Genomic DNA, 12,912 nt, shown 5'->3' with positions numbered 1-12,912 from the left:
GGTAGACTTTGATATGCATGGATGACTGTATAATGTGTACATATTGTATAAAGTACATGTACACTGTATAGTTACTTTCCACGTGAATTTTCTGCTAAAAAGCAGGCAGAAACATGAGAAAATTATTTTTTTTTCATTGTTTTCTTTCTGGTTGTTGCTGTTGATTTTTGCATGCTTTCATCAAGTACAGATCAATGCGGCTGATGATCTTGCCATATTGTACAGCACACCGAAAGCAACATTTGAGTCAGTTATCCACAGGCGGTTGAGAAGTTAATGCAAAACCAGTTCAATGAAAACATGAACGTGAAGTATAAACCAATCTACACACCATGGCAAAATTCCACGAAGTGGGACATATGTATTGCATTATATCACTACCCCTCTAGCTAAAGACAGTGGGAGAAAATATCTTCGCGCAAGAGACTGGTGAATACAAGAAATTAAAGCTCATCTGAATAAACACTGAGGCTACTTTAATCAAGTTATTTTCTGTCCCCCATGCAAGTTAAAAGTATTATTGAAACGAAGGAGTTGTCAAAGTAGGAGGTTGTACAATGTACTGTACATTGTATGAACTCCTTGGTAGACAACATTATACACTACATGTGCACATGTACTCCTCCCCCTCCACCCACCCCCACACCCCTGTTCTTCTTCTTCTCAATCCACCCACATGATATTGACCATTTCAAATACTGTATACGCTATAATTTTCGCGTGCATAAATTTTCGCGAATTGCCGATGTCACACATTTTCGCGAGTGGTTAAATTCGCGATTGGGGGACCGGAGAAAATATGAAGTGGCAAAGAAAGTGTGAATTTTCACCTTACTAGCAACGAATGCTACCACAGCGACTGGGCTGTGTATACTAGAGATTCTAGTACAGTAAATTAGTTAGACGTGGACATGCTATATGTACGTAAACAAGCTTAGCCAGTATGGTCTGTTCGGTAAGCCGTAAAATGATCGTATCGTCAAGGCAAGGGATTCATTTTGGAAGGTAATATTTTCGCGTGTTGTTAATTTCGCGAATAGCTCCCGACTCGCGAAATTTGCGAAAATAAAACCCACGCGAAATATATAGCGTATACAGTAACTTTTCCTGAAACTGTCAGGGGAAAAAACACATACACAGAGGCAACAGTGAAATGTAAAAACCAAGTCTACTACTCTACATGTACCATGATTCAAAACAACAACATACACGTACAGTAGATTATGCTGAGCACAGTCACAGAGAATCTTTTTTTCTTTTCTATCCAAACTCCATGGTGCAAGTTTATGAAAAGAGTAGACTTGTAGTACCGTAGTGTGATGATACATGCTGTATCTTCAAAGATTACTATTGAAGCTTTAATACTATTAAAATCTGTTCCTGATATCTAGTGTATAAAAGTCTTCTCAGAAGTCATTCTTTTTTTTTTTTTCTTTTGAACCCTCAATGTTCAAGTCTCGGCTGCTAAATGTCTTTTGGGCTTCTAAACTTAATTTTGTGTGTGTGAGTGTGAGTGTGTGTGAGTGTGTGTGTGTGTGTGTTTGAGGGTATAAAATCCCTTTTATTGTAGTTGTGTGTCATCAAAAATATACATTATAGAAACATAATCATTCCATTGGGTTTGTATTTCATTTTCTTCTATATCACTACGAGAGGAATTGGGGTTTCTGCAAGGGCTACTATATGTATTAAATTATGTGACTGTATGAGCTGTGGCTGTTGTGACATACAAAAGTATGCTGTGTATGCGGTGTAGATAGGTTGTGCATAATGTGTGGTAGCTGTGATGTGAAAGAAACGCACTCTCCTGCTAACCGTGTACTCTGCTGAATCGGTTAAGAAATGCCCTGCCTGACACTACCCAATTAAGCAGAGAGTACTGCACTGTAAGCAAGGCTTCTGCTTTAAGATGGATCCTAATAAATGGGTGATCACTGTAAAATTGTATGGGTATTTGTACCTTCTTCTATGTAAAGTACATGCTGCAAGATTGTGTTTTGATTAATGACCTTTAGTCTCATACAAGGCCAAAGGTTATACTCAAGAAGATGAGTGGCAGTATTTGCTTTCTCTTAAATTTGTATTAAAGGTGGTGTGTACTGTACACAAAGACCAGCAAGGGTTGAGAATCAATAAAGCAGAAATGCAAGGTCTCTACAGGTTGTACATCGTAGCTGTATTAAAGCAAAGAGCAAAAACCATATTACCTATTCACTGCACGTATACAGCACTTGAAATAGGATATTTTTCAATCCTTTTAATGGGGGGGGGGGGGGAGGGGGGAGAGACAGGGAGAAATATATTTGTCGGACATTCCTTCCCCCTCCCCCCCCCCCCACCCCCAGCTTGGATGAAGTTGAAAGCAAAGTGGAAATTAGGAAATGTGGCACATTTATTACATATACACTTGTACTTGAATTCAAATACTTTGTTTCTGACCTCATCATTGATTGGGTGCACAGCGTTTCAAGCTGAAACCAACAGAACAATACACGCCAAATTAGAAGTGGACAGACAGACAGACACTCAAGTGGCTGATCAGTTTTTGATATGCAGCTAATTGCCCTACCACTGCTAACACTGTAAAATACCAGTAGGTGTGAAAGAGTATACACAGTGGCATTCTCATTCCGGGCACCCAATGTCCAAATGCAGCTCAAGAAGGGCTCTCTACAGTAAACCTGCGAACTCCCCCTCCCCCCCCCCCCCCATTCATGGGGTGGTGGCAACCTAGAAAAAAAAAAATGGCCCAAGCAGTGCCTTTATTTGCATAGTGAAGACTTTTAACATGCTATCTGCTCTCAAAAATCTCCTTGACCACTTTTCTACACAGAGTTAAACAGAAGAAAAAAAAAAGATAAAAATCTTGGACTTATTTTATAAAGAATGGAGGGCTACTCAATTTGCAACTAGCAAAGCATACATCTGATACCCCTTTATCGAGGTTATGCATTTGATATGAAGTATGAATATATGATATGCTGTTATCAGGTGCTTTCTCAAGTGTTTCATATCTCGAAAAGATCTAAGCAATACATGTAGACTAACTTCTGACCAGCTACGAATGACTGTATACATGAAAGCACTGTGGTATCAGGATAGAGTTCTGGGGTTTGTTTCATGAAAGTCTTATGAGAGACTTTTTGCTCATAAGACACACTTAAAGTGAGGGACTATGAAATGGATTTCACTTCTCTCTGAAAGTTTCTCATAGCTACAAACAGTACAAATGTCCGAGCACCTTCGGTCATTCTGAGATTTGTGTAAAAACGTTCAAAGTGATGACTTCCATACATGGAATCCTGGACAAATGTTACAACAAAAATCCTGGGTTCAAATCATGTCCAGTGCATTCATCCTTGGACAAGATGCTCTTCTTGATCTTGAATGCACAAACTGGTACCTGGTAATACTAGGATAGTGATCATAGCAGGGCATTCTGAGAGAACAGTGCAAAGACAATGAAGATTCTACTCAGCAGATGATACAGGAGAAGATGCCATGTAACAATAGATAATGACAATGATAATAACGAAGCATAGTATATTAGATTATTATTGATTTTATAGCTTTTTCAATCATTTTACAATTTCTTCTATTACTAATTCAATTCAATTCAATTCAATTCATTTTATTTTCAAAAAAAAAAGGCAATTACTGACACTAGAGTGCACAGATATTACATTTTGTATATTTGCTAGCCAAGGCTGGCAAAGTACACATCAATATTTTTTCAAAGCCCTAGCTGTGTTCAGACCTGTAAGTTATTTCTGCTCTTTTGACCATCATGAATTTAAAAACCACATTCATACCGGATACAGTTGTAGTGTGGTTCAATAGATGTAGAGGCCTCCCTTCATTCTTATAGCTGTACATTGGTTTCCCCTTGGAATACTTACAGCATCAAATTTGAAGTCGTGGGCTACCCAGTCCCGTGCCTTCTGGTACTCGTCTCTCAGCCCCATCATGAACAGCGTGTCGATGCCGTCAATGATGGTGGCGCCCATGGCCGAGCGGCCGAAGATGCTAGCAGAGTGGCCTGTCCTGGCAATCGGCTTCAGCTCATTGGCTCCCCAGGCATAGGTTACATAACCATTCCATGCATGTAGCATCATCTAAGAGAAAGGGCAACATAATGATTTTTAAAAGATGATATTAGCAACAACAATGATAATATTAATTATAAATGAGGAGAATTAAAAATATATCAATTTATACAGTACTTATAATTTTACACAATAGCAATAATGGCTTTAAAACGATCATTAATTCTTGCACACCTGTATATGTTATGCCACACTATATGACAAAGACAGGGATACCAACCTTGTTAATGCCACTGCACAATTTTGAAGGCTAAAAAAGTGTATTTTTGGTGGGAAAACAGTTTTGAACTTTTCCTGCAATAGACATGTGTAGTTACATTTGGAAAAATAGTATTTTCCATGACACCTGCAGTATTTTCGGCAAAAAACAAAACTAAGCAAAATAGTATTTCACATGTGCATCAAAAAGGTAACAGTTGGCATCTCTGCAAAGGCAAATATACATAATGTACAAATGTACTAATATGCCTTACAATTGTTTGAGCAAAGAGTTAGCTTTGAGAGAATAAAACCATTTGGTACATTCATATTTGATATTACACGGTCAACAATATACAGTTGTACATTGTACTCATACACTGCAGTTGTAAGGGCGAGTGAATAAGAAAGATACTACTGAACTACAATATATAGCTAATAGCATGACAGCAATAAATCGTAATGAAGCCACTTCACTCATAGTAAATTATGCACAACTCCCCACTTGAACCACTGCTTGTAAGTCAGAAACTGACCACTTAGGAATTTTTCTTGAGAGGCCATTTGGAGTCGGAGATCTACAGAATACAGTAGGTTATAAATACAGGATCTATACCCTCAGGAATATCTGTTGTGGACGTTGTGGGGAGGTGGTCATTAAACACAGGTACCAGCAACGATCCATTTACCTATAATTATTAACATCTTACCACTCTGATAACCTGTGAAATGATACCAACTTGCCACTGACATGATTCATCAGGTTGGGATTAAAATTTTCTGGCGAAAGACCAAGCTAGAGTCCAAATTTCATCAAGCTACCAAGAGTCTTAAGCCCTTTTTACACTTGTGTTTCTTAACCCCGTACTTTCTCTGACCCAGGACTATCGTTAGTCCCGTACCAATTTTTTCAGCTTTTTACACTCGCCAATAAATCCCGTACTAAAGCTCTTGTCCTGGGCTAAGGAGAAAACTGACCTTTTTACACTTGTATTTCTTTAAGTCCTGTACTTTCCAAACCACATGAATATTCATTTTACGCTGTGCACTGTACAAGTACACGCACGCACCGGCAGCACTTGATTATCTCGTTTCTGATTGGTCAGTGGGGGTCGGACTTCGTCTCCGTCGCTTAGCCCAGGATTATTTTTTCGTTCTGTTTACACTTGCTTGCTTGGCACCGCAATCGCGGGGTTAGCACCGCAATTGCGGTGCTAACCCTGCTATTTTGCAGGGCCAGATAGTATGGGATTATCGGTGGGGCTATCCCACTTTGGCAAAAACAAGTGTAAACAGAAAGTGGGCTATTCAAAGGAAAGTCCGGTACCAACGGTGGGGCTAAGGCCCCCCCCCCCCCTTAGCCCCACCGTTGGTACAGGACTAAGCAAAAATTTGCAAATTGTGTAAAAAGCCCTATAGAGCTAGCTTTTGTACAAATATCTCAGCACAAGGGTGCCCAGCAATAATTACTGTGCACATTACTTTTTGAGGCACATGCTCATTCTAGGTATGTCAAGGATTACGTAGGACAAATTTATGATTGAACATACATAAATAACATTGTAATGTTCAGCTCTTCTGATTGTTTGGGCTGTGTACAAATTACACTGGTGGGTTTTGGCAGCTGGTGACATTGCTGTGGATGTCTCTTCTTTTAAATAGCGGCATCTCCCTTCTCAACAATTTGTAACTGGTTTGGCTCAAGTAAGGGAACACCGTGCTTGAAATGATACTACATGGATTTCACTCAAACTACAGTTAAATTTATTTTAATGCAAGGGACTAGGGCCTATAAGACTGCTAGCAAAAAAAAACTAGATATATCGCTACGGCTACTGATATGCCTCCGCCATAATGCATGGTTCTCCTAATACTTGTAGGTCTATAGTACAATGTCTTGACAATGTGTGATGACAGTTTCACACAATTGGCAAAATCTTAAAATGACAGGTTTGACCCAAATGTGCTCAATGTTCACTTTCCTAGAACTAGGTTCAATAGGATGAATGATTAAAATGTCAGAGTGCAGGTATTTGGGGAACTGATGATTTTTACTTGACTTTTGACCCTTTTATAAGTTTATGCATTGAGTAATTTTCAAGGTATTGAGAAAAAGTATAATTTCAGTATAAAATGGGAAAATAGCATTATTCAAACCTGGCCTTTGACCTTTGACCTTTGACCTCACAGTTCCAAAGAGAATCACTGTTAGGTAGAACATGCATAAATATGTAAGTTTCATGATGATACCTTGAGTTACTTTCGAGAGATGGAGGAAAAAGTGCAATTTAGCACTTTCACTTGACCTTTTACCTTTTGACCTTTGACCTTTTGGCAAGAAACTTCCCCAAAAATATATATTGGGTAATACATGCCATACATCAAGTTAAAAAAAAAAAAACAACAACCTTCAGGCATATTGCATTTTAAGAAAAGTAGTGATATTTTGAGGAGTTGACCTTGACCTTTGACCCCCATGACCTTTGACCCATGACCCCCAACTTCCCTAGATAATCACTGCCCATCGGTACAAGCATATATACTAAGTTCCATGAAGATACCTTGAACCATTTGCGAGATATGGAGAAAAACATGAAATTTCATTTTTTTTTTCACAGAATAACCTGTGACCTTTGACCTTTGACCCTGTGACCCTAAAATCCACACAAAGTATTATCCCCCAAGGATATACCCTCATACCAAGTTTGATGTAAAACCACCACACGGTTCTTGAGATATCGACAAAAACAAAACGGGACGGACGGACGTACAGACGTACGGACGTACGGACGTACGGACGTACGGACGTACGGACGTACGGACGTACGGACGGACGGACGGACGGACGGACGGACGGACGACCCGAAAACATAATGCCTCCGGCCACTTCGTGCCGGAGGCATAAAAAAAAACATTTCAGCTTCCTTAATATGTTTGGACAGCTTTGCCCTCTCTCAAGTCATACAGGTTGTATTTGTAATCTCAAATCACGCTCTCACACATCTCGACAGAATTCCCCACTTGCCACGCAGCGCCAATTCATGCAACCCGTAAAATTAAGTGCCACAAATAGTAGATTTTAAGAGGTGAGCCAACAGTAGCACCACTACCAGATCAAAATATTCAACTTTTACAGACTACAGCTGTGTGTATGTGTTGGTGCAGGTGTCACAGACCATGCAAAGAACAGAGGTAAGAACAGGGAAAACAAAAACAACAACAGTTTCGACCTACAACGCTGAGCGACGAAATTTCATGAATCACAGCCAAGTCTGATGAGTAAAGCATACTCTCTTTCCAGAATAAACATGACCTGATCAGGTTTAGCGACGACGGCCAGCTTAGATTTCGTGGAGGAGATGGAAATTTCTGACGTGGCTTGAGTAACTCTGGAACACCCCTCCTATCATGTCTCTGAGCACTCTTTTCCATTCCTCTCAGATCTTCGTTTGTCTTGTTTTTCAAATGATAAATTATTCTAGATGACTGTATTATACTTAGCTACAGACATTCTTCCATGATCAGGCACATGCAATATTTAAAACCATAACAATAAAATTATCTTTTATTGTAGGCCTACAGTCTTTTTTCCTTTTCTCTTTAATACTGCCTACAGATGTATGTTATGCCCCCCATTCACATTAGGCCCCAAGTCATGGGAAAGTCCCACGCCACAGGACTTTCCCCTCCAAAAACTTGTAATAATGTGAACCCTCACTTGGACTTGAATCAAATGCTCCTGCCAGCTCACTTTCACTGGTGTCAAAAGTGGGGTCACCTGACCACAAGCCATGTACACACTAATCTTTTGAATTCCCACCGCTGAGTGATGCTCACTGACACATTATCATCAATGATAAGTACATGTAATGAAGGAAACAGTTTCTGATCACTGCCTCTATGAATGTACATTGCACTCTTTTGAGGGCAGAGTGGCTTGCCTGTTCTGGCACTTTTAATACAGTGTATACATGTAAGTGGTTTCTCATCATCTCGTAAAATGTTGAAAACTGAATCCCAATATCTACGAAAACCATGCCATCCCTTTAATGCTGATTTACATTGTGTATTTTGCCATCTCCCCTTTTTTCTTTTTTCGCTTTTTTCTTTCTATGGTATTTGACTTCTATGAACAATAAATTAGAACTTCCTAGAAGAGCACTCGAATAACCTCAGTAATTTCAAAAAAAACCTTTAAAAATGTCCTCAATTTGTTACGTACAATGTATGGGACATCTCATGATAGGAAACGAGCTAATTTGCATAATTAATTGCATTTTATCTCTAAATTTTCATACCAAGTTAAACTATTTGATGAACTTCTTATGTCCACATATATCATTTGCTTTCCTTTGAATAAATATGAATTTTTATAAATGTCCCATACATTGTACAAGTTCGTAACCCTGTATTTCATACGCAAATGAAGCCCTTGAAATTTGCATAAATTTAAACAATATCCTTTTTTTCCTCCATGGAAATCAAAACTTCAACTCATAAGCTTCAAAATGATACCAAACATGTCAATACTGAGCAAAGATGAAACTTTGCCTTCTGAGGGGACCTTATCTTGGACTTGCCCATATTATGCTGTACATTATAGTTAGTGGACTTGAACCAGGTACAATGTACATTGTACATCTGTACATGTACACAGTACACATACAGCATCTCATGATAGAGAGATCATTGTCTTTTCCCCTGAACCACAACAGCAACACAATTGCCTATAAATGTTGTATAGAAAGGACAAGTCCAGCCAGTTCAATGGATAGGACCACAAACTCTTGATTCGAGTCCCATGGCTGCAGCCGTTTGCCCTTAGAGTACAGTAGCCGCTTTTGATTTGTCTTACTTCTTTTGGAGTGGACTTAAAGTGTATTATGAAGTGGTTGATCTTATACTTGCTTGCTGACACACAAACAATGTTTTCATAGTACAACTATTGTAAAAACAAGCCACTTCAAGTCCATCCTATTCATTTAAATACCCAGACTTTTTTTTTTTTTTTTTTTTTTTTGACTTGTACACCGTAGACCAAGTCTGCCACGTTTTGGTTTTGTTTCCTTCTTCAACAAACATACAGTTGTACTGCAAGCATCTAAAAACCAGTATGGCAGGCTCTTGACATGATATGACCACATCTGTCTGTAAATTCCAAGTATTGTTAAAATCACAGCCTGCCTGCACTGTGCAGGACACTCATGAGTCCCCTCAACACTACAGTGTACATTCATAGTGATGGATCCTGATGAGTACTGAAGAGGTTAGAAGTACAGGAAGAAACCAATATTACTGGTTTTGTGAAAATATAAAGTGGATAAGGCCTCTGAATAAACTTCAAGTACTGTAAAACATGATATATTCGCGGCACAAATTTTTCGCAAATTGGAGCCGACGGCCTTTTTTGCGGCATGAAATTTTCGCGAACTGCCACTGGCATTCAATGCATATCAGAGTAGACAAGAATTTTCGCGTGCATTTTAATTTCGCGAATCTTTGCACTCGCGAAATTCGCGAAATTAAAATGCACGCGAACATTCCTCGTTTTACAGTAACTTCTGCATTCTACTACCGTACATCTACTGCACTTTATTCTCACTCAGGAACACACTCTTGGCTTGGAGACAAGCTGTGTACATGTATGCTTCACCTAAAGAAGAAGCCGAGGATGTCTCCAGCTGAAAGACCTTAAAGACCTGGTCAAGACAGGAGACATGGGTAGTCCACTTGAATCGGCCTTCATTCACTGCCCATCAGGGTACATACAATGTCTATAGATGCATTGTACATTTGAAAACCACAAACAGCGCCGGTCAGCTACATGTATTACTAGTATCTACTACATTCACAACTTGTACATAAAACATACATGTGCATCGAAGCGTACAATGTATGCCCATGGGTAATAGTTGTTCATTCCAGCCAAAATACCTTCACCTGTACATGTATGTGTACATAAACCGTAGAGATCAGTGATCATTATTCATTACAGAGATTCTTGAAGTATCCCAGCCTGGATAGCCTTCCCACTCAACAGTATTCTCATACTACATGTACCAAGTCTTTAGGTCTTATTCCCTGGTGTCTACATTTCAGTAGTACTTGATTGTCCACGGGCCCGCAATGAGTTCATGTCTTCACCTTTTAATCATCTTTCTTACAAGTGTAAATCTGTCATGATCTCCAAAACTATTAAAAAAAAATAAAAAAAAAAGTTGCTATGATGTGCATCATATTGTAAAGTAGGCTAAACATATCCGGCAAGGTACAATGTATGCAAATGTACACAGTAATCAAGACATTGTATCTTTGTAGTAAATACTGCTCAACAGTTTGGGACCCCCACTCTCACACTCAGACTTTGATAGACAGCTCGGAATCTGTGCAAAACAGAGCAAGGCAATTTGTCAAAGGGGATTAAATTCTAGGAACAGTAGCATCACTGATATGATGCATGGATGAGCTGGACTGGGAACTGCTGCAGCACCGACGCAGAGTATAGTACGCAGCACCACATTCCGTGAGGTGCTTGTGGGTCACCTATCCATCCCAGTTCGAAAAGCCCTGCATCCGGTCCAAAGGGTTCTTTGGCGGTTGCCTTCATCAAGATTTATCCTAATCGCCACAAACAAAAACTGAGCACTAATAAAAGTTACTTGTTCATTCCAAGAACTATCAAAGATTGGAATGCAATTTGTCAATTGTTACAAAACTCTTCTGAACAGACAGATTTTTCTGTCTACAGGTGTACATGTCTGTACTCCCGTCAGTAATGGTATTTAATTGAATATACAGTACCTGTACATATGTAAACAATCAAGTTTGCGGCAGGGTGCTTACAATGTACATGTATCTGGCAGGGGCACTTTCATTCATCAATAAAATGATATAGCTAATGAACATCATGTGTGCTTAGTACCACTTTAGAACACAAGTGTCGGGAGTTACTCTCAAGTGTTTATTGGGAAGTAACACCCGATTGGGCCTTTTCATCAATGAATGAAACAGCCCCTACCGCAAGTAGGCACTGTGTACAAAGCCTGCCGCAAACTGGGTGTTTTTCTCTATGAGAGGGGTGCAACTACAAAATGGAGCACTAGCTGGACGATCTACCTCCAAAGCATAACTACTTTGTACAATATACATAAAAATTCCTTGCACTTTTCACTACTTTATTTACACAGTTGGGATGTGTATCACTACCACCAGATCTTCATACTGTACCTCACGTATATGATCTCTTTTGCTTTTGACATCGCTATCTGTTGGCTCGCCGTCTGTCCGATCAATAAAACCTTTTGCTGCTATCGCTTCCATGCCACTCTTTCTTGCTGCTTGTAGGTCATCCTCCATTTGTTTCTTCTGATCTTCAATAAATTTCATCTTGTCTTGTTTAATTTCATCTTTTAACTTATCACTGTCTTCGTGATGTCTATCCGGATCGACACCATCGTCTTTACCAGCATTTGGCTCATTGTTTCCCTGTTGTAAGGCTAGTCTCGCTTCTTCCAGCGCCCTATCCTGGGCGATTTGAAGTTCTATTCTCCTCCTGTCTTGCTCTACATGCACATCATTGCCACCATTTTCCCCACCTCTATGTTGATGGCCAGGGAAAGTTTCATCGCCTCCCGGCTTAAAAAGCTGCTCAGGCGAGTCCACAAACGAGTTTACACGGCCTCGCAGTTCTGGCACAAGGAACACCGCACTGTAACATACGCTCATAAACACAAGGAAAAGTAGGTAAACTACGTATCGTTCCGATGCTCGCAATCCAGTGCGATTGTACCCCAAAGGTACGCCATTGGCATACCTCTGGTTCTGATGAAGAGGCAATATTGGACTTTTGGAGTTCATTGTGGTATCTGATTGACCACTTTGGTCACTCGAACTGTGAAGCTTCCGAAGGATCCCTTACAAGCCGAACATATCCAACATATTATTTCTCAATCTCCAGCGTGCTGTGATATACACACAGCACAGGATACGTGCTGTATCGTATCGTAATAAGACTGGGGAATCCACGTACACGTACATACAGCACTATACGCGATTTCGGGTCGATTGTGCGTGGTGACACGCAAGAGAGTACACTGAGGGTATCGGTAGTGTACGATTTATAGACAAATCACCGTACTGTACTTCGTTGTCTTACGCGCGCACGTAGTCCCACATGTACATATTTTTGCTATACAGGGATGGGGCGTCCGCTGCACCGCGAGACAGTTTGTCACAGGAAGTCACCATCATCGCAGGAGCACAAATACAACAGTACGTTGTACACTGCGTGAAGTACGACGATCGTACTGGTAAAAGGCAAGAGTGAGCATGGAGCTCCATTACTGATTTAGTCAGACGTAGACACAATCGTGTGTGACGTTCGTATTTCCACGTGGAAATTGAGTGCTGCACTCACAAACCACTGCATTCGGAGGGAGAGCCCATGGCGCATTATAAACGCCCTCAAAACACTGTGGTCACGCCCACCAATGTTCAGTCCACCACAAAATTAACTTGAGAAAAAGCTGAAGGAACAACCGGAACACAAAGATAATGACCCATACGTTCAAATCGTATTCATCTTTATCGAACATCATAAACATTACAA

At 40.0% G+C, this 12,912-nt stretch overlaps 1 protein-coding gene across 1 annotated transcript in view; it reads right to left on the bottom strand.

Annotated features, from left to right (window-relative positions):
- LOC140242505 (mannosyl-oligosaccharide 1,2-alpha-mannosidase IA-like) overlaps positions 1–12,202 on the bottom strand; it is a 75,153-nt gene extending 62,951 nt beyond the window's left edge. Inside the window, exons 1-2 of the mRNA XM_072322240.1 lie at positions 11,532–12,202; positions 3,900–4,115 (exon numbers count right to left, since the gene is read on the bottom strand). Coding sequence (XP_072178341.1) covers positions 3,900–4,115; positions 11,532–12,161 — 846 coding nt within the window. The 5' untranslated portion in view covers positions 12,162–12,202. The remainder of the gene's footprint in view (positions 1–3,899; positions 4,116–11,531) is intronic.
- Positions 12,203–12,912: the final 710 nt, after the last annotated feature.

This window comes from Diadema setosum, chromosome 19 (genome assembly GCF_964275005.1).
Source record: "Diadema setosum chromosome 19, eeDiaSeto1, whole genome shotgun sequence".
Taxonomy (NCBI): Eukaryota; Metazoa; Echinodermata; class Echinoidea; order Diadematoida; family Diadematidae; genus Diadema; species Diadema setosum.
Note: the sequence above shows the minus strand (reverse complement) of the source record. Positions and strands in the feature narration are given on the sequence as shown.